General features: G+C 37.8%; 1 protein-coding gene across 1 annotated transcript in view; it reads right to left on the bottom strand.

The window, feature by feature from the left end:
- LOC122792423 (CSC1-like protein 1) overlaps positions 1 to 24,123 on the bottom strand; it is a 740,103-nt gene that overhangs the window by 12,593 nt on the left and 703,387 nt on the right. Inside the window, exon 16 of the mRNA XM_044060212.1 lies at positions 1,258 to 1,320. Coding sequence (XP_043916147.1) covers positions 1,258 to 1,320 — 63 coding nt within the window. The remainder of the gene's footprint in view (positions 1 to 1,257; positions 1,321 to 24,123) is intronic.

Raw genomic sequence — 24,123 nt, 5'->3', positions numbered from 1 at the left:
AGCTTGTCCTTTCCTTTAAATTATAACCAAACATCTGTCTATAATATAACTTATACAAAATACATGAATACGGATGCACTGTGTAAGTAGGTCTGAAGAAGAAGCCAGTAGACTGTGAAAGCACTCAGCTTCTTGTTTTTTTTTTTTTATCTTTTTGTGTATTTTATTAAAGTTTTTCTAGTCCTCACCACTGGAGTTCACTCTGGATTTTTTACCTATTACACTAATGAAAATTACTCTGAGGAGAGTTGATCAGAAAATGCAGAGAAACAGCTGCCTAAATTCTGAAGGATATGGGTGGTCTTCTATTTAGTGACATTACCAGTTTAGTGTACAATTCCTTCATTGCAGCCAAAAGGCTGGAAGTCCATGGCACCTGGATGGTAGTGTGTCAAAAAGTAAACACTCCCATCAAACATTATTACCAAAACCCACCTCACTGGTACAAAAGCACAGCAGGAAACGAGACCTGAAGCAAATGTTTGACAGAGGTGAGAGTGGTATGAAGGGAAGGATCATCAGACACTATAACAATGACTCAAGAAATACAAAAAAGCATATTTACTACAGCAATAAAAGGGAACTAGATCACCATCCCAGATACACTGTCAGTGTCTCCTTATGGTGTACGAGACTGACGTTTACACTGGGGGCAGTCTGTGGGAGTCCTCTTAAAACCTAAATAAAGATTTATAACTGATGTCTCATCTATGGGCCTTTCAAGGAAGGCTGCTGCACCATGATGCTCATCTACCACATTAGCTGCTGGAGGAAGGCAATGAACTGAGGTCAGCTAAGTTTTTCTTCATTTTGTCAATGCTATCAAGTGTCACCTTCCTCATTTAGAGTGGCATTAGTGACATTTTTACAGAAGATGAGTGTCCATGTTTTTGGTTAAGATAAAAGAAACACCATGCATATATCATGACAGTCTTGTCTCGCCATGCTGCATACAATTATACACTAACCCAGACTCTGTCCTAGAGAAACAATTACCTTTGCAATGGCAGAAAACAAATGAAGTGGAAAGGGATATACCTTATCGTTATTGGCACTCCTTTGATAAAATGAATGCAGGATGGGTTGGGGCAGGTCTTATAAGAACTCTTAAATTTCACTAGATGACATGGCAAGACATTCAAGATGAGGGAAACCTGCTAAGGCTGCCTCAAAGAAGATATAAAGTTGGTCCATTACTAAATGGTAACTGCAACATAGGTACTTAGATATGACAATATAGTACAGTGCAGTACTTACAGCGGTCTTGGAAGAAGCTGCAGAGGTTGCTCCACCATCAGTCTCACAGGAAGGTACCGGTACCTGTAAACACAAAACTAATGACATTAGTCTGGCAATCTTCTACAGCATCATGAACCACATTTCATCGACTGTAATTCAGTTAAACAATGTCTAAATGTGTGAAACAAACTTGTTTTGGCACAAAAATGCATTCACATGCATACTGGTACTCTTGATAAAATGAATGCAAGATGGGTTGGGGAAAGTCTTATTGGTAAGAACTGTCAACCCATCTTGCAAGCAAACACATGCATGCATGCTTACCCACCTACAGGCAATATGAAGGATCAGTAATTCATTTACAGCACATCTTTGTGATGTAGGAAGAAACTGGAGTAGTCAGTGAAAACACATGGACACAGACAGGACCTACAACACTCTGCATAGAGTGCATCTCAGCTGAGAACCAAACTGGAGAAACAGCTGTGAAAGAGCAGATACACTTTGTAACCATACAACCTACTTTTCACTGGCTGTACCTCAACACCACATTTCTATACAAACTAATGTGTGGATCTGATAAAGAATGTTACACATCTATGAAATCATTTGGTCAGGATCACTAACTTAATCAGACTCTTAATTTTTTCTGTTTCTGATTTGTTTATCTGCAGCAACTAACAATCCAATAATTCCCCAAAAATCTCAAGACCATTTGCACAGAAAGATACAAAATGGAGTGCAGAACAGGTTAGCCATTCTAGCACCATCCACCACATCACTCACATTACATCACCAATATGGGCCAAAGCTGCCAGAATAACCTATTATGGGTTCTATTAGTAGAAAACATGACAGGTGCTGTAGAAGCCTCCTTCCTAAAATGGTTTCAGTAAGTTACAGTGCACACTTTTCTTTTAGTCATATTTAAAATAAAACAAAACACAGGACCATCACACCAAGGTCTATGGAGCTGCTTCATTTCATGCATGTTATGACTTTGCTTACAAAAGTGTGTGCGCTAAACAAACTTTGGAGTTAGACAAGCAGAGAGGCTAAAATAAGACTAACAATGTTATTACCACTAAACAAAAACATAACATATGGTTGTGCCGTGTTTTGCTTAAAACATGGTTATTTTGGAGAAGCAAGAGAAGAGGATGGTCTGTGCTGAAGAATGGTCCTCAACCACAAGAAGAGGCCTAATAAAATTTTAAAGTTAGTCACGATTCTGATATGGCAAATAAGTGCAGGCTACCAGGGAAAGAAACCTCCCTCTGCAAATGTTCTCTTTTAGGACAGCTTACCATGAGGTAGCCAAGAATGACATGCCTTGTATTTTGAAGACACTGCCTCATACGCAAGAACATTTCAGCTATGTCTGCCTAGAGGATATTAACAAAATGAACTCAGAAAATGGAAACAAGCAAATGCCAGTTCTATAGTGTAGATGGAGGTTTGTCCTAGATGTAACCCAGACAACTCATGCTAGACTGACAGTCTACATGCTAGAAAAAGTTGGCTGAAAAGAGGTAGTACTGGAGAGATAATGTCAGTTATTGTGTCTCACGGGTGTGGGTTAAAAAGGCATCTGGTCCCTATGAGAAGGCAGGATGTGGTGCACAAGCCTGTCAACGATAGCATTATACTTGAGCTAGGCACAGCAGTGTAAACACTGAAGCCTACCATAGCAGGTATCACAATGCATCTGCCAGCCTGGGAGGGGGGGGGGGCTAGAAGCAAAAACTCCTAACTACCTGCAGGATGATGGCCAATGATCCCAGACTCTTGGCTCCTGTACCTAATGTTCTTAGATGCTGGACAGTGTGTTTGTGTGTGTTGGGGGGGGGGGGGTGCAATGGAGATGGGTACTCAATAACCATGGGTTGAACAGGAGGCCAAAAGAAATATTACAAAACCCATGTCCATGCCAGTTTTTGCTGTTGTTTACATATAAATTGTTTAATTCCAATATGTGTTCAGCCTTTCCACACTTTCTTCTAGTGTGTGTTCAGCCTTTCCACACTTTCTTCTAGCTGTACAATCAAATTTTCTTGTGGTGCCTAAAGAGGTTAGCTGTCTCCTCTGTTTGAGCTGTATATCATGGTTAAAGTTATTTTTGTGATTAGAGGACTATATGATATTACAAAATGAAATGATACCATGGTAATTTCTTCACATTCAAATGATGAAAGAAAAACTGGAAACCTTAGTTGAAAATCTGACTGACAAGGAAGAATGCAGTGATGACAAGAATCAATAGGAACGGCAGTTACTCCTAGTGTTCTGCAGATGACAAAAAAATGATCCAGAATACAGAAAACATGAAACTTGGCTTGTGGCACATTTCTAGACTTTTGCAGTCATATACAAGAAGTCTAAAGTACCTGAAGTTGCCAACGACTATCTACTCAACAAATCACAATGTGGCCAGATCAAAGTTTCATAGATTAGTACTAGGCTAATTGCTCTTGTAGGCCATTTTTTTTAAGTGTAACTAATTAACCCAAGTGAGAATAAAACTCTGCACCTTGTGTTTGTAAGGTAAACACCTTATGCATCATGCCAACCTCCCACTTCAACAAGTGGTTGAACTGTAGAACTGAATGGAAGAATTATATGGCCAAGCAGAAAATAGGGATCAGTAATCAATTGTAATGAAGTATAAGGTGAGTAGAACGATTATGAAACTGCCTGGAATACTGAAAGGAGGGGAAGACTGAATTTACTGGAGTTCATAAAAACTATGTCTTGTATTTATACACACTAAGTAGTGCAGAAAACAGCAACACAAAGCAAGTAGAGCAGCTACACCAGGGTAAAACAGCATATTATGGAGGTATTCAAATGAGCACATAATGATATGGAAAAGTTCCTGATACATACGAGGGATGGTGGTTATGCAAATCCATCCATCTAGCAAATATGCTGCAGCAATACAAAAAAGAGTAAATAAAAAATAAAATTCAGAGACAAATACAACAGACATTGACCTACTCTGAATAACACGAACTGCTGGAGTAGAAGATACTACAATGTTTGTGACAGCAGCAACTATAGCAGAGCAATACATGCTAGTGGTCACTCTTGCAGCCAGTGAGCATAATATGGCAGCACCTAACTTTCCACCACTTGACTGACAAGCAGATCACAGACCACGTTTGTCTACATAAGAAGTCCATAGGGCAGCTTGTCAATTTGCGTCACCCAGAACCAGAACCAAGGGCAATGCCTGGACTGCCGATTCCAGTGGACATTAAGGCATTGCAACTTTAACCACCTTATAGGTTCATAGGTAAGTATTAGGCTAGCCACCCTTGCGGGCCATTTTAAGTCATGTCAGTTTCTCTTTTTGTGCTTGAAATAACCTGTCTGATTTGGTTACAGATTGGTCTTATGGTTGATAATTATATACTTCCCTAATAATAATAATAACAGGGATCATACCATATATAATTTGAGGGGACCCATGCATGGAATAAAGCATTTAGGATGTGCCACTGTCCATTAGTACTACGGGGGCAGTCCTGTGGCAAATTTTCTATTTCCCATATATAGATTTCAGTTGCAACTGAAAATAGATAGGTACGATCTTTGTTTTGTGTGGATGGGGGAAGTTTATTCCACAGCAGTGGTATCTTCTGTAAAATATATCTGTCTCTCCCAACCACTCTGTTGATGTTGCAGAAGTTTAGATCCCTCTACTGAGCATTTCTGATGACACTTGACTTGATTATGTGCAGTTAAATCCACCAGTAATGGGTCAGAGAATGCCCTGTATGCCAGACACTGGTCACCTCTTAGCAATTTGTAGGATACCAAGTATAGTGACAGAGCTTTGAGTTAGTCCATGTAGATATGTTGTTTAGGCTTTGTATCCTTTTAGTAACATATCTCTGTGGGCTTTCCAATTGTTGTTATGCATCTGGACAGATACATGCCAAAGGGAGCATTTACATTCAATGGCTGGCATAATGAGGGCTGAGTAAAGGGGGACAATGACATACCTTCATTCTCTGAAGTGCTAGCTGGCGTGCAATGCCCAGGGTATCACCTATAATATTTTCATGTGCCACCCAAGCAGTTCCCAGGGTTTGCAGGTCTTGCACATTCTCAAGCTAGGCCATTGGTCCATGCATGGTGACTTTTCATATGGTCATCTACTTGGTAAGTCCACAAAGAGGTGGGTACCGATGCCACTATATATACAATTACCATGCAAGCAAGTAGCAAAGCACATAGAATGGTGTCACTCATGCTGCTAGGAATTCCAGATATGCAACTACCAGACTATTAAACCAAAAATGGACCCAAATGGCACACAATGAAGCTCTCGGACAGTAGAACCAACAAAATCCAACTTTAATGCAAAACGGTGACCAACATTAACATTAAAAACAATATGTTTTCATTTTAGTAACGTCCTCATATGTGGGTATAGGTCTCAATCAACTCCTTTTATACTAAAACAATCAGTCCTAATAATGACGTAATTAACTGACTACAAAAAGTATGAATACCATAAAAGAAATTATTTTATACTAAAAATATGTATGAATGTATATAGTTCCTTCTTTCCATATTGTCACCACTATAATCATAAAAGAATACAGATGTATTATATAAAAATATACATGTTTAAAAAAGACTTTAGAAACAAATGATATTTACACTGTGAAAATATTTCATTGAGAAAATAATTTCACTCCCAGACTATGTAACAGATAACATATAATATTGCACATGCAAAGAATGTGGTAGAATGTGCTTTCAGCCAAATGAAAGGACATGGACACTACTGATACATTCAGTGGCCAGGCACTGTGGTATTCAACTGGGACCTGCAGCCAGATATGTTTTAGTGTTCATTATGCTCTATAACATGGCTATGTAGTAAAAGATACAACAGCAAAGAAATATCCCTGCAGGGCCCACAATACCTGGTACAGTAGTGGCATAGGAGTAGAGCAGTTGCAGAAAGAGCAAGCAGTAGTGGTAAAGCATGCAAAGCACACATGGGTGCAATACACTGCAGTAATGGCAAACAGGCAAAGAATGAGCCACAGCTAAGGGCTACAATACAGAAAACACAACTAAAATGTTGCATACAGTATCGCACTCAGATTATGCAAGGCAGTACATGGGTTGGCCATGCTGTACACCAGACATTATCTTACCTATACAGCTTAGGGACTGGGCAGGGCACAGTTATTTCCACAAGTGGTGTAGGGACAGCAATGCAACTACATGGAACAGGGACATGGGAGGTGGATGCTTTGGTCATAGAGTCCTTTATTACATTGTAGACATTCTGGGATAACATATTCCAGTGATGGGGTAAACTTGACTTGTCACAAACACTGGAAATGTGTCCTCTGCAACAAACAGAATATGTTAGAGGGGTAGACGTATCAAACTGAATACAGCTTCTTTGGAATTGTCTTCCTCTCCACATAAAGCAAGGCACTTCTCATACTATTCAAATGTAATCTGGATGAATGAATGGGCAACTGCAAATTTACTTCTGGTTCAGCACCCTTGTCCCTTATGGATAGGGGCAATATGTAAATGTTCTTTTTGTCTCTGGGTTATTTTTATTTAAATTGCAAGGGTTAAAAACTTCATGGGAATGTATGGCTAGGCTTCTAAAGATCTTAAAGAATCAATAGCCTATAAGAACCTATGAATCTATGTGGTGGTCTGCAGTCTCAATGCTTACTGCAGTCCATGGTAGGGACAGTGCAGAACTTCAGAAGTAAGTGCACCCTAATGGGGTGAACCATATTGGGAGCAAACAGACATAAGGAGTCCACAATCTGGATAACAGCCATGCTTAGGCATGGTGCTGCTCCTGCCCACAGAGTACACTGAAAAACATGCAGGTGTGGAGCCTGAGGAGTGATGGTAACTACATATCTGAGACTAGCCATGTCTATGTATGGGGGCCTCAGTGGTCAGAGCTGACAGAGATGCAGTGTCAGGAAGAATCAGTGTGATCTGGGTATTTTTGGCCTGTGGCAATCCACCTTGTATATAGACCTGATCACAGCCACTGATGGCAGGACCTGCAAAGGCAGACCAAAGGGTGGTTACCAACTTCTGCACAGATGCACAAACAGCTGCAGTGTTAGACCCAAACAGCACCATGTGCTCCCTTGTGTCTCTGCTTCATGTCACTGTGCAGGCCCTTCACGTCATCCTGCAAACAATACAGGTGATGCATGTACATCATCATTCAGGCCACATGGCATACTCACCACCCCCACAATCATGTGAGTAGCAGAAGTCTGTGCCTGTATCACTGACCTGTGTACCTAACAATTAATGCCAAGTGCTGTACCCAGGTCAGGGCCACCTTGGAATCATGGTAACAATGCAGACCACCATGTCTCCCCCCATAATGTGTATGCTGACATTAAAAGCAGTCCAACTCACAAATGACACCTAGGCTTAGGATTCCTATGTAGCCTAGGTGGGGCTTACAGGTACAGGATATCCACCAAATACAGGAAAAGCTGGAGGTTCAGCCTGTTTCTCCATGGGCTCTTTGAATGTGTAGGATGTGAGTTAGCCCTCCAATGTTAATGTTGCTGTCAGCACCACTGTGTCATTAGACTGTGTTTGTACATGTTGCTGTCAGGCATGTGCCACCCAATTGTGCTGGAACCTTCATTAGTAGAACTTGTGAAACCATAAAGACAAGATATACTTGTGGTGGCATAGAAATAAATATCTAAACCCTCCCCCCATGTCAGGAATACTGATAGATGATGCAAATAACACACGGACACATACATATTGCTGTGCAAGGTGTTATAATTACAGTCTGGAGGTAACCAGGGGGAAGAGATATACAGAAGCCTCTTGCTGAAAAAGCCTTACCTTGCATACAGTGCACTGTACAACAAAGCCATTGTTGTCTTGTCTGACATGTCCTGCTTTGTATGCATATAGACCCCAGTGTACCTCAACTCCCACAACTTGGTATGACATCACTGTGCCGAGTTTTTACACTCACACAGACCACTTACTCTATGCCACTGTTGCTGCCATCCACTATGTATATTTAGTATAATGCAGGGGTGCATTAGCAGGTGTTTGTTTTCTTCAGCATGCATATTTTAAAGTCCACTGTCTTAATTCAGTAAATGTCCGACTCCACAGTTGATCATCAAGGCACTATCATGACATCTCTATTCATATTGTGCTAATATGGGCCTCTCAGAATGGTGGTTATGCTAATGAAAGAATTTAACTCATCTGTCTGTGAATAACTACTTTAATGCACTGTGTTATTGACACTAAGTGGTTCTAATCTGCTTGGCCCAGGGCTAGGGACACATGCACACTAAGCTCATTTACAGCTTTGTGCCTCTGTGCTAAAGAGGCTTTTGATAGCATCTCATTGTTGTAATGTGTGTGTCATATGACATCTGAACATGCAACCATGAGCACTAGGCTGCCATTTTGTTCCTCAAGAAATCTTGTGCGAATGGATATGGCTTCCCCAGGTGCTAAGGACAGGTGCCCAAAGGTCAGTAATTTTGTCCTGTTTTTCCTCCAAAGGGACTTTCAGGAATACCTGTATAACCAGTGTTAAATAAAGTATATGCCAAACACACACTTGTCAGGGCAAGTAGCACCACCGGCACCCTCCATTCTAGTGAGCAGTGCAGGTATCATTACATCAGCTTGTGGTGATGCTATCCTGATATGCTTAAACAGTGGAAGCAGAGGTTAAAGAAAAAAAGGGGAGACACAGTTTTACTGAAAGCATTTTTCCTAGTCCGTTAACAGGTTCAACACTGCATGAAGGTCTTCCTACTTTGTGTTACTATGGGAAATGAGTATCAAGCAAACAAAGGGATGTCACAAAAGGCAAGAGTGCCTCTCCCAGTAGTGAGATCCATATGGCATGTGCATGACTGTACTGTATGGTTACAATGTTAAGTGCAACATGTGTGTGTACTAATATGTTTTTTTTTTCTTTTGCCCAGCCCATTTGTGGTTGTGGTCACATTTGCCAGTGCAGGCTAATGTCTGTCACAGACCCACCTCTCATAAGGGGTACAGAAGTCATCCTGCTGAGTGGCACAATGGTAGTCTCTATGGCCACTATTCAGGAGGGAAGAGGAGGCTAAGTGTCTTGTAGGCATTCCCAGTGGTCTACTGGAGGCAGTGCCATAGGCTAGTACTGTCTGAGGTGTGCTGACACATCAACACCTGACTCACCACAGTGAAGCATCTCTTGGCATAGTTAGTCATGTTGCATGACTGGCAGGCCCAACCACTGGGCCACCAGAGGCATAGCTTGCATATCAGGTCAAACACAGAGATAACTGATTACACCTGTGGAATAGCATCTGGGTCAGTCTGGCCATCCAGTATCATCCCTGCCCTTATGCCACATCCACGTATTCTCCTGCCTAGTATGTCATTCCCCATACCTTGTTTATTGTCCAGTCCTCTCCTACACCAAGTGTTCACCCTCTGTCTGTGTCCATCCTTTGTTCCCACCTTTTAGGTCACTTCCACTCTTACCTGTGTCTGTGTTTCCTGTTTGTCTGCCCTGGAAACCTTTCTGTCTCCTGCTTTCCCTTCCAAAATCATTCCTTCACTATCTTTAACATCTACTCCTCATCTTTTCACTCATTAATCTGGACATTGAAAACCTCTTATTCCTGGACCCTCAAAAATTTTGTTGTGTCAAAGGAAGTTCCTGCCTCTTTAACTTCATTAATTTTTTGAAGAAGTCACCAAATCAGTCCTAAGGGACTCCTCACACTTTTTACAATAATTACAAGAGTACATGGACATAATGGGTGATGATGTAAGGTTTATTTTTGTCACCTTAGATGTAAATAGCCTACTTACTGTTATTCCCAATGATGTTGGACTAGGCTTTATACTTGACTTCAATGATAGGACAGCACATATGGAAAGGCAACACATTGACCATATTTGTCGATTATTAAGTATTATACTTGAAAATAACATGTTTGTTTTTGAACAGAACTTCCACCTACAGCCATGGGCACACCCTGAGCTAATAGCTATGCAAATTTGGTTTTAGCTGACTGGGAAATGAGATGTGTTTTAAACAATGACAATTTGTGGTCAGTGTGCATAGGCCTATATCGCAGATTAGTAGATGATGTGTTTATTTTATGGAAAGGGGATGAACGACATCTGGACACTTTTGTTATTTTGTTAAGAAAAAAGTATCCAGGCTGGGTAAATGCTCGGTTTTCACCTCAGAGCATCCAAGTAAAAAGAAAAGAAAAAGCGAGCTGACCATGGCTGTTTAAAACAATAAAAGATTTATTGAAAGTAAGCGCTTTCACAATAGATAGCAAATCGCATTATCAGACTCTAGTAAAACCACAGAAACTCTGAAATTTAAAATACTGCATATCCAGTCAGGAAGCTACTCATCAATGACATCATTAATTAAGCTCTATTAACGAAGTATAGATGCATACAATACCAAGTATAAATTGTACATCACATTAAAAACAAGTATAAATTGTACATCACATTAAAAAAATAAACAAAACAGGGTATCAATATAAAGTGTATAATACAATAAATAACTAAGCATTTATTTATGCATACTTCAGATATCAAACTTTAGTGTCAGTAGATAATTGAATATATATATGTTTCTTAAAAATATAATATTTATACATTTGGTACTTATTACGTTTGGATAACTTAACATTCCATCAATGCCTCAAAGGCCTTGCTTTTAAAAATGGTTTAAGTAATACTGCACTATTAAGACCTTTTACTAATTTTTTCTTAACTGTTATACTCTGTAGTTTCAAGGCTGGGACATGGCTGAAGGAACTGAACAAAATACTAATGAATACAGGAAACAAGACTGTCGTTTCAGTCATTTACTGAATGAGACTTTCAATCCATTGATGCAAAATCCAGTATTTCCAGTCCATAACAATGAATTGGTAGACCAGGATATATATACCAGGTTTATAGAAACTTTTTGAGAACAAACTGTATAGCTTTAAAAGACTCCAATGGCAAAGATATCATCTTGAGGCATCACTGAAATACAAAATAGTGCCCAGAGGACTGAGAGTACTAATGATACCTATCTACGGGAATCTATATCCTGAGTTACTACAGGGATGGCAGCAGCTTAACCTACAATTAAGTTATGACTATATGCATTTACTTATTGAATTTTTTAAACCCCAGGAGAAAACATTAATAGATGAGATTGGGGATTTACTGCATCAGCTAAACAATAATTTCTCAGCTGACGTTTCAGGCACTAAATTAGTTGATTTATATGAAAATATTCTTAGTTATAAGAAGAGACTACAAAATACCAAAATGAAAAAAACTAGAGAGAGATCTTAATGATTTTCAATGCAAAGAAGTCTTTTCTTGGCCGAAACGCTCAGTTTCTATTAGGACTAATACTGATAATCCTGGACTAGCATTAAGAAATGCTAACAGAACACCAGTGAGGACTGGGAAAGAGAGCGTTGTTGCTTTAATGCCTGCTAATGATACTGAACATGTGAATAACGTGAGCCCAGTGACATCACACGTAAAGAGAATACCACACGAGGCAGTGAGAAGTGAAGGCATAGGCCCACAGTCTAACAGCTGCAATATGGATATAGTTTCTATCAAGAGTCATAGAAAAGGGGTGAATTTGAATGTGGCATCTTTTTTAGAGAAAGAAGTAACACAGACATTGATTTTGCCTTTCGTTTTGAGCAATGCATTACCTATCAGAGAGAAGATCAGAGGGCGAAAAGGCAAAATACAGCAAAAGAAGGGAGAAGGCTCCCATCAGAATACGATGACAAAGTGCAGCAGGAATGGCAAAAACTGGTAATTAATTTATCTAGTTTAACATTAACTAAAGCCCAGGAATCAATATTAGAAAAAGGGTTAATGTTTATCCCTGCTCAAAAGACAGTTATGTTTGAATTACTTAAAGAACTGAAATTATTTGCACGTACATTAACCTTAAAGACAATCTATCAAAGTAATGAAAGACTGGACAGAACTATCTTTAGAAAGCCTAGTGTCTTTGTACCCAAGCAACACCCCATCATAGAAATGTTTGTAACTGTTTGTGAAAAGGAAATAAGAGACTCATTTAAACAAGACAGTGTACCTACGTATCACAATCTTAATAAAGATGAGACTGAAGCTTTATTGCAATTGAAAGGTCTGTCTAGTATAGAAATCAGACCAGCTGATAAAGGTGGGGGAGTTGTTGTGATGGACATGTCACTATATATACAACAGACAATGTCACTATTAGGGGATATGAACACCTATCTCCCTATCTCGAATAGTGAAGTTAAAGCTATTATAGATAGAGTGTCATTCTATGTATTTGATTTGCTTATGTCCAAGCGTATTTCAGAGGAACTTTTTAACTATTTCCAGGTTGAACATCCTACCATACCTATGATTTATGGACTGCCGAAGGTCCACAAGAATATGAACTGCCCAGCGATGAGACCTATTGTCTCGAGTGGAGGTTGGTCTACAGAAAGCCTCTCTATGTTGAAAAATGTTTACATCCTGTATTGGAGAATTGTGATACTGTTTTAAAGGACACAAAAGTTTTCCTTAAACTACTTTATGATAAGGTCAACATTACTGAAAGAGAGTTTATTTTTGTTACTATGGATATCGTCTCATTATTTACTGTCATACCTAATGACTGGGGTATAGAAAGGATAAGAAACTTGCTTAATGATAAGATGATGTACAGCATGGCCAAAAATGAATTGATATGTAGTTTGTTGGAAATCATTCTTGAGAACAATGTTTTTATCTTTAATGATTTTTTTACCTTCAAAAGGTTGGCGTGGCTATGGGTACAGCTTGTGTGAACAGCTACACCAACCTAACACTGTTCTCATGGGAAAAAGGAATTATTCCTGGAACAGAGCAATTTCTCCAATGACATCTTATGGTACACTCACTTTGTAGATGATGCTTTTTGCTTTGGGGTGGGAGTGTAGATAGCCTGGAGACATTTGTTCAATTCTTACAAGGTTCAACTGACTTTTTAAGATTCACTTATTACTCTGAGCAGGCGATAGAATTCCTAGATGTGAAGATTCATAAGACAATGTTAAAGGAAATGGTAACTAGTCTTTACAGGAAACCTAGTCACAAAAATAGCATTTTACATAAGAGTAGCATGCACCCCGCACGTCTGTAAAAATGTCCTTAAGGGACAATTCATGCATATGAGCAGGCTACATAATACACAAGAAGGCTTAGAGGAAGCTGTGACCTTATTAAAGGATGAATTTAAACAGAGAGGATATAACAGCAAAGAGACAGATAAAAGTATTGAGGAAATGTACAATGGATGTAGCTCTAGAGGTAATCCCTATTTTTCAAGCAATAATAACTATGAAACACGAGCTACTGAGAAACAAAGTTAGATTTCCGTTGACCTATTCCAGTGACTCAAAGAGGTTTTTTGAGATCTTTGAGAAAAACTGGAGTATTTTGAGATCTATCTATGAATTAGAGGGACTTGTAGATAACAAACCTAGTTTCTCTTTTAAGAACAAGAAATCGTTAACTTTTAACAGCAATGGGAAGGGGCAACTATCACAAAGAACTGGTACACTTCCATGTAGGAGATGCACAGCATGTAACTTTTTATGTAGTAAATCTTCTTTCCATCACCCAGTTTCTGGCTTTAATATCAACATTGATTTCTATGCAGATTGCAGGACCCAGTTTTTAGTGTATTTCTGCTTCTGCAAAAATTGTTATGCTTTTTATGTGGGGAAAATCACCAGGATGCTCAAAGAACGCATACAGGAACATATTAGAGACATAGCAAAATCAAAAGAAACTAGTCCTCTAGCTCAACATGTTCAGTCTAATGACTCAGAACATGTTTTTAATTTTATGGCACTTGAGTTAGTTGAACCCAATAGCCATGGGGTAGACATCAACAATAGAGTGGAAGAAGTCGAACAAAAATGGATATTACTATTAAAGGCAGATAGATTTCCAGGTCTTAATAGTGCAGTATCACTTAAACCATTTTTAAAAGCAAGGCCTTTGAGGCATTGATGGAATGTTAAGTTATCCAAACGTAACAAGTACCAAATGTATAAATATTATATTTTTAAGAAACATATATTTACTGACTATAAAGGAGTCACTAAAGTTTGATATCTGAAGTATGCATAAATAAATGCTTAGTTATTTATTGTATTACACACTTTATATTGATACCCTGTTTTGTTTATTTTTTAATGTGATGTACAATTTATACTTGAACATATTGTATGCATCTGTACTTCATTAATAGAGCTTGATTAATCATGTCATTGATGAGCAGCTTCCTGATTAGGTATGCAATATTTAAAATGTCAGTGTTTGTGTGATTTTACCAGAGTCTGATGAAGCGATTTGCTATCTATCGTGAAAACGCTTACTTTCAATAAATCTTTTATTGTTTTAAACAGCCGTGGTCAGTTCGCTTTTTCTTTTCTTTTTACTTTTGTTATTTATTTGGAATCTACAACTGAATTTTTAAAGTTTACAGTACACTCATTGTCAGACTCTATAGAATTTTTAGATATTTTATTGATAGTAGATAATAAAGGTAAGATAAATACCTGTTTATATCATAAGCCATGTTGGAAAAATGCTCTATTGGATAGGGGAAGTATGCATCCCCAACACATTTTTATGAATGTTATGAATAATCAGCTCCTAAGAACATCCAGACTTTGCAGCAAAGATAGTGATTTTCTGCAATAACCATAATTAACTGAAAATAATTTACTAGATCATGGCTATAGAACTATGGATGTCACACAATTATCGATGCAGATTAAATCTATGAGAAATGGAAGGCGTAGACCATGGTACTCGAAAGGGAATAATGAAATAGTAATGAACAACAGGATACATCTATAGTTAGAATACTCTTTACTTTTAGTACTGATTATAAATATATAAGGAACATAATACAAAATAACTGGAAACTGTTATTGTCAGATGACAAAATTAGACCCATAGTTGGTGAGGTGCCTTGTTTTAGTTACAAAGGAAATTGTAACTTGAAAAGCCTGTTATGTTACAGATCCAACCAAAATAATGTAAGTAAACTTTATAGTAATAAATTAGGCACATATCCATACAAAAGATGCAAGGTGTGTAAGTATATTAAGACCAACAATGAGTTTATACATCCTATCACTGGTAAAAGGTATATTCACACTATGCGCATTGTTCTACTAAAAATGTGATTTATGTTGCCACCTGCACAGAATGTGCATGTTTTTACATTGGCAAGACAAACAGAATGTTAAAGGAACATATCAGACAGCATTTGGGTGATGTACGTAAAAATGTACAAAGGAGTTCTATAGCTCAACACATTACTGCCTATCCACAACATGGTTTTATGTTTATGGTTTTAGATGTTTTTACCCTAATTTAAAGGAGTGGTGATGTAATGAATGGTACAGAAGTAAAAGAAATTTACTGGATAGCGGATTTAAGAGTGGATATTCCACCAGGCTTGAATGGTTTTATTCTTTTAAAACCTATTCTAAAAGCTAGGAGATGTTAATAACATAACTGGTTAATTATATGATTAATATGTGATTCTTTGTGATTGGTTGCACATTTGTATTTGTGCCAGTGTTTTACATTTTGTCTATTGATCTGATGGAGTCATCTCCGAAAGCGCTCATCTGTTTTATTGTTTTATTAAATTTATGTGCTTTGTCATGGTTGGTCCTACTGTTGTTTTTCATATATTTTTATAATGAAATTATGCAGGAGTTTGTATGAAAAGGAGTGTTTGACAGAAAAAGTAGGTAATGTGTATATGAAAGTGTTTTCAGGGTGTGGTTAGGTAAGGGGATTGTCAGGCATACAGACACCATTTTTTTCACAAGATTGGATAAGAATAGGGTGACGGCTGCCTTTCTGGGGTCAAAATCAGGGATCTAACAAGGGTTCTTACATCCCTCCATCCTGACAAGTACAATTATTACCAGATGATGGTTCATTTGGGGATGAATGACTTTAGGAGCTTTACGCAGGGTGACATGTAGAAGGATATGACTAGCTTGCTATGCATATGTCTGAGCAGGAAAGACACTGGTCTTGAGGTGTATTTTGTCATCACCCAGAATGATGATGCGATTCAAGGACAAGATAATTGGCTTTAATATAATTGGTTATGCAGCTGATGTCATTCTAGGGGGCATCCAGTACATTTCAGCATGGGATGAGACAGATGGCAAGCCTTCCTGCTTTGCTAGAGATGGCCTGCACCTCTCTTACCAAAGCTTTTGCATTTCTGGCTGGAGTTTTGCTGCACCTATAATGCCTTTTTAGGCACAGTCCATCTGATGGATATTCCAACCCAGTAAATTCTAAAATGGAATATTACTGATGTGGCCCTCATCAGTGGTAAAGGTCTTAAAAAATGCATGAACTTGAGGCTCTCCTGCAACTTGAAAAGATTCATATATGTGCAGTTATAAAGTCTTGGTTTTAGAACACTGAAAGCACTACCACTGTTCCTGGGTATACTGCCCATCACATCTTCAAACCTACTGCCATTAGTGTGGGAGTATCAGTATTTATCAAAGATATCATCACCTCGTGACAGATTCCTTAGGGCCCCACAGTTGACCTCCTACATGTCCAAATCATGACAAATAAAACTAATTAGCTACAGAACATCTTCTATGTCTCCTGAGCACAAAAGCTATCAACACATTAGCTGAAATCCTCATTATACCCAACACCTTTATATTGGAGGACTTTAACTGTCCATCAATAAACTGGCTGACCTACACTTTTAGTGGTCAGGATAACAAATGCTTTCTTTGCATTAGAAACTCTAGCTCTCTTTTACTGACAGTTACCCATCCTACTAGGGTCTACAGTACCCTTGATTCAGTACTCACAAATATGACCGCTACTTACACATCTCCACGTGTACCATCCTTCTTTGTTACATCAGACCATCAATTAGTGACATTTTCCTTTAAAACTGGCGGTACTTCCCTTATAAATGTTTAGGGATTTCTCAAAAGCAAACCCTTTTCAGTTACTTGATGACCTAAATTTTACTATAATCCTCCTCCGAATTGGCCCATTTCAAAAGCTATCTATACCTCTAATTTCTACTCCTGCTTAAACAGTTGTATTGATAAGGCAGTCCTTATCAGCACCAAATGTAATCAGAAATTTAAAACAAACCTTTGTGGTGAATATTTACATAAATAAATGATATACAAGAGTAATAAATTGCTTAATGCTTATAGACAGGTCTCATTCTACCTAGCATTAGAGCACAGAAACTAGTAAAGAGCTTAAGGGAACCATTAGGAATCTCGAAGCTGAGTATGAACTTAAAATATCCATTTCAACCAAATGCACCGGCAAATCTCTATATGTCAGGAAATTAAGGACCAAAACCCAACAATTTTCAGAGTTAGTCAAGAAAACTGTTGCACACACAAACTCAAAGAAAATAGCCAATATCCTAGCTGACACATTGTGTCCGAAACGAAAACGCAGGTGTGGAGACATAGCGTTTGTGCTTTGGAGTGTATTGGATGTGCCTTGGAGTGTATTATTCCAGCCGTTGTGGTAATAAAAGTTTTTATACCAGCAAGGATTGTTTGCCTTCCTCCTCTAGTGCTTTCGTGCTGTTTTGGTGCTAGCCTCCGTTGTTGTTTGGTCTGGTCGAGTTATGGAGGTGGAGGAAGGCATTTCAGCACCGATTGAAGGTGTATTAGGGCTGGATACTAACGCTAAGTTAGACCAACTGACTGGGCAATTAACCCAACTAATCGAGCTGATGACCAGAGGAAGTGGTGTGAAAGTTCACCTTCAGCACTTCCGCTGAACCAGGAAGCTCTCCCAAGGAGGAATAGTCAGTCGGACTATGAAGTGTTCTCTGGGGAAAGACTACCTTCGGTTCTCGACTGGCGGATAGCAGTGGTTTCGCCACTGGTGTCCCGTCGTGTTTAGGGTCCGTCCAAACTGAACAACAGAACCTAGCGGCTAAACGAGTGGAAGCTGGTAATGGGCGAGATGTAAGCAGCTAGTGGCTTCAATGATAACAGAGCGAGTTCCCAACAGGCAGGTACCAGCCAGAAAGACACTAATTACGGACAGTTGGACTTTAACACTGTTTTAAAAGTTAAATATTGTTTTAATTCTAAAAATCTGCCTAGTAATAGAGATACTGAGTCTAATTGTTCATTTAAACAGAATGTGGATCGTTTTGATGAAATGTTATTCAAGTTTAAAAACTTAGAACTTGAGAATGCCTATCTTAAAGAATGTATAAGTATTGTCCCAAAAGGGTTAAGGATATGTAAGTATCCAAATAAAGTGAAAGTAGGGTCCGATTTCCATCATGAATTATTGAACATTTTCAATAATTGTGGCCTGGATATATTAAAAGCTATTGTAAAGGAGAATTCTAGGGAGATGGAGGGCCTGAATTTAGAATTAGAAGAATTGAATAAAGTAATTGTCAATGATTTATTGTTCTCTATGGAAGAAAATGAAAAAATACCAAAGTATGTTAAACAATATAGAGAGAAATTTGTCTAATATTTTTGATAGAAAGTGCAAAAAACTTGGAAGGGATATGGAAGAATATAAACAAAAAACTAACTACCCAAATCCAAGAGGTATTTTTATGAACAATAAAAACAGTTTTGAAGGGTAGAACAAGGTCAGGATAATATTGATTTGAGGGATGAACAGGAGTTCCCTGAGTTGAGAAGATCTGAACGGATTAGGAATTATAATCAAAGGAACTATCAAAAAACAAGAACAACATGAAGTGGTAGGAGTGTTAGATGGTGAGCAAGCCTCTGATGGAAGCGTGAAGGAAGGGATAGTTAATAAAAGGAATGGTTACACTATATATAATTATAGTGCTAACTGTTTACAAAGGGACTGAAATTTATACCAAATAAAAAAGCAGATGTTAGTAAGGTCCTTATTGATTTGAAACTATTCACTAGAAAGAAAAATTTTGAACTGTTGTATCAGAAACAGAATTTAAATGAAATAGGTCCAGATACTCATAATTTCAGGAAAGTATCTTATTAATCAGCAACTCAAGAATTTTGAGAACCTTGTGGAAAAGAGAATTAGGAATGAACTGTCTAATAGAAGAGTTGCTCCGAACCTTACAGTGGAGGAAAATAGGTTGTTGCAACAACTAGCAGGGGATAAGAATATCCGGATATCTAAACCTGATAAGGAGGGGTACTGTCATGATGGACCAGATAGTGTATGAATCTAAAATGATGGAATTATTGCTGAATGTGGATAGATGTTAATGAGATCAATATAGGTAATCAAAAGTGGGGATAGTGTTGAATGACCTGCTTTTGGAGGGTTCTATTGATATTAACACCTTCAGGTACCTATCAGTGGTGAAACCAAAAGTACCAGTAATCTTAAGGTTCATAAAAATATTAATAACCCCAATGAGACCAATTGTTGCATCAGAGGGCTCAGTTACAGCCTATTGCTAAGTGGTTGGATGTTAAGCTGAAAGAAGTTTTGAAGGAAGGGCCAGGGATAGTCAAAGACTCCTGGGACTTACTAAGGAATTTAAAGCAGGATTTTTTTGATGAAAATGTATTGTTTATTACGCTTGACATAATAGATTTGTTATAAAGAAGGTATGGAATTATTTGAAGAAGCATTGATTCAATATGGCAAGTTTTCTCATAATGATTTTCGACTGATATTGACCCTGATGGATGTAGTCCTGACGAATAATTTCATACATTATGAGGGAGAGTTCTTTTTATATTGGATATAAACAAAGTTTGTATTCAATTCCAGGTTTAAAAAGTGCTGGAAATTGTATTTATTTAGACGATATATGCCTGTTATGGATTGGTACTGAGAAGGAATTTTCAGCTTTCTTTGACTATATATCTGGCACTACTAGCTTCCTGAACTTCACCTTCAATAAAAACAAGGATTGTTTACAGTATCTGGATATCTATATAGGGAAGAATGAAGGGAAATTCTTCTCAAAAGTTTATAGGAAAGATAATGACTCGAATTCATATCTGTCCTATTTTGGAATTATTAAAGGGCTAGCAGAATGTGCTCCAGGAATGAAGATTTCTTAGTAGAATGTGGGAGCTTTATAGTATGTTCCTGGAAGTAGAAAAAGTGGTGGTGATTGGGAGGGCTAGTAAATTTCATCCAATATTAGGGATTGATGAACCAGTGAATTCTGGGCATCAGATTGATAGTTTTGATGGTTCTAATAATTTGGTATTGGATTATAATGGGGAAGCAAAATTTATTTTCAATCTTATTAAGACTGAATGACAAAATTTGAATCAGCTCTTTGAACAGCCATTGAAATGCACTTTTATTTTGAAACAAAGAGTAAGGGTCACCATGAGAGATTCAGTCCATATACAGAGTAGGGATATTTTAGTAAGGAGTACTGAATATGCGAACTGTCATACAAATGGAATTGTCTATTTGAGCATATGTAAGAAATGCCAAGCTTTTAAATTGAAAAATGGATTTATGACCATAATTATGATATTAAAAATGGGTGCCCCAATAATGCCTTGGCAAATCATAAAATGAAATGCCCAGAAGCAGTATTCCATTTTTTTGTTTTGGAAGTAGTTAAGAAAGATATTCGAGGTGGACCATGGATAATAAACCAGGTCTCAATAATATAGTATCCTTACTACCGAAATCTAAAAGTTGTTTCCATGTTTATTGTAAATATATTATTTTAAGTATATTAACTATTGTTCTTAGGATACTTTTGTTTAATGAGTATTATTCTCTCTTCTTGATGGGAAGGAAAATGAATTTATAGAAGTGTGACAATTTTTAATTTATTAATTATTTATGCTTAGTTCTTTGAATAAAGATAGGAAGTCAGTATCCAGTTTGGTTATAAACAAAAAATTTTTCCTTATATGTGTGTAATATTCCTTTTTGTACACTAGAGGGAGTATGTGCAATAATAAAATGTTATATTTATAGGCAGATTTTTTAAAACTTACAATTTGTAGAGTATAATATACATATAGATGAATTTGGTGAAGGTTTTTTGTAATTTAAGTGGGTTAGATTTGTTTTTAGTAAAGTCAAGTTGTTATTAGTTTTTTAAAATCATGAGTTTTAAATAAAAGTTTTTTTAGCCTGTTTTTAAAGTGATTAGTATAAGTATATTAGATAATTAACTATAAATTAGTGCTGTAATTAGTTAATTGTTATGAATTGGATGCAGGTGTAAAATTAATGGTTTGTAGTGCATCTGAAGAAAGGTGTGGAGACATAGCGTTTGTGCTTTGGAGTGTATTGGATGGTTGTGGTAATAAAAGTTTTTATACCAGCAAGGATTGTTTGCCTTCCTCCTCTAGTGCTTTTGTGTCTAGCTGACACATTTAGTGTAAAGTTTTGCCCACCCACAGTTATAGCGATTCCACAATCCCAACCACCCCTTTTTAATTAGTATGTAACAAGTTCTCTCAGCCCTATGAAAAGCAACCATCACCTCAACCATGGGCTCTAACAATATTCTAGGTTGCTTGGTTATCATTGCAAATATGGCCTATTGAAACCCCTATTTAGCCTCTTTAATTTAAGCCTTTTCACTGGTTAAATTTCGGAACACTTGAAAACAGCAGCTGTAATGAAATTACACAAGGATGGCCCAACCATGGACTCTGGTAACTATAGATCTATTAGTCCTACTAGTCTCATATGCAAAGCTATGGGGCATATAATTTCACACCTCATTACTCTGGACACAAACTCTATTAATCCTTGAACTTTCATTTATTTGGCTTTGTAAAAGGAAGGCCCTGCCTTTTTAACCTCAGATTTCTTTGAAAAGGTAACCAAAGCAGTGGGCAGTAGTTATGCAGTACATACAGCATATCTGGACCTGGCCAAGGCCTTTGACACTATTTCCCACGTGTGCATTACTGACAAGCTTCTAAATATGAATATAAACCCTTAAGTTGTGGAGTGGATAACTGTCTAACAAAACCCATGTGGTTAGGGTCGGAAGTGACAATGGTGTATCACAGGGTTCAGTGTTGAGGACTCTCCTATATGGCATCTATTTATCAGACCTTCAAGCCAGCATTCCTGACCTTTGATTATCTGCATTTGCAAAGGACTGTAACTTGGGTGCTGTTATTCAATCTTCCACTGATTCACAATTGCTTCAGTGTGGGTATGACTACGTTAACAATTGGTACAAGTACAATGGTTTCAAATTAAATGTGGAAAAAGTGTAACAGTTTATTTTGGTGAAAAAACATTTTCACATACTATATGGGAGCCCCCCCCCCCATCAGATACTCTCATAAGGCATCTAAGCACTCTTGTTGATAATTCCTTTTCATTTGTCTACCACATCTTTGCAGTAGTTCAGAAAGCCTTCTAAGTGGCTTATCTAACTTCCAAAGGCATCTCCTCTAAATTCAAAGAATCCTTAATATCCTTTTATTCATATCTCATCAGACTCATTATAGAACAAGATGCCTCTTTTGGCATTTGTCTAAACATATCACTCAACTTGAGAGACTTCAGAGTTTCATAACTAAAAATTACCAGTTGGCGTCAAAAATCTTAGTTATCAGGACAGACTGGCAGCCATCTCTCTGTACTTAGTCTCCTATAGACTACTCCATGGAGATTTGCATTTAGCCTTGAGAGTCATGAAAGTCCCAACCCTATTTGATGATCTCTTTTTTCACAGAACAAATGGTACCTCAAAAACCCTGTTAAAGGAACTAAACCTTCATCAACACATAAATAAGACATATTGGCATGATAGATTTATATCCCTACGTATCCTTCATCTTGGTACACATTTCCAAAACATGTCAAGTAGAGTAACATATCTTGCCACCTTCAAAGTCAACCTACTTAAATTGGGATGGGTAGCCTTAAAATCTCTACAGAAGATTTTGTCTTACCCTTCTTAAGGCTAGCGAGAACTAACAAACACAGGGTTTTGGCTAAGTTTGCAAACGTCTGTACACTGACTGCTTTGGATTGAATCTATACCGTTGTGCAAATTTGGTATTGCGTACGTCTTGTGTCCTTTTTCTTAATTAATAGTATTTGTTAGGGAACAGCTTTAGTAGCATATTATGTAGGGCTACGGTTACACATAAGTAAGCTGTGCCATCATTCATTCTGGAAATCAGTAAGGAATTTAATGAAGCAATGTTTAATACATGAAAAAAACATTTTTTTGCAACGTTTGATCTTTTGGCCATACTGAGCATCCTACAACTCACATTCATTCCATTTAATTTTCTACTGTTTTAGAAAACAGCATCTGGATGGAGTACGAAGTGTGAGCCTATCATTGTGCCTTGTGCCACTGTGTATAAGAGTATGCATACATACTGGTCCTGGCACGCTCCATTAGAGCTCACAACATTTTAGAAGCTGCTGCCATCAGCTAGTCACACTTCTTGGACGTGTGGTGGAATATCTGTATCAAAGCTGTCCACGAGTTCTGTACATGTACAAGTGTTCATCTGGAATAACAGCTGTCAGGAACCACATCATCATATCCTTCTCAAATGTAGCAAACTTCTCCACGGTTCGCCCTAACCAGTGACTTGCTCATGCTGTGCTTCCTTCTCCCACCACTTGTTACAGAAAGAGGTACAAATTTAAAATGCTTGTGATGTCATGGCAGCAGTGTTTCCTGCACAAAACAATACAATTCTACACGTTATCCAGTGATGGTTACACAGCTTCTAGGATTTTATGATAAATTACACTCATTTTAAAGGCACGATTGCCTAATCACAAGCTTTTCCTTTGTGCAGAAGA

This window comes from Protopterus annectens, chromosome 1.part2 (assembly GCF_019279795.1).
Source record: "Protopterus annectens isolate FY-2018-M chromosome 1.part2, PAN1.0, whole genome shotgun sequence".
NCBI classification, from domain to species: domain Eukaryota; kingdom Metazoa; phylum Chordata; order Ceratodontiformes; family Protopteridae; genus Protopterus; species Protopterus annectens.
The sequence above is the reverse complement of the archived record's forward strand: the minus strand, read 5'-3'. Positions and strand labels throughout refer to the sequence as shown.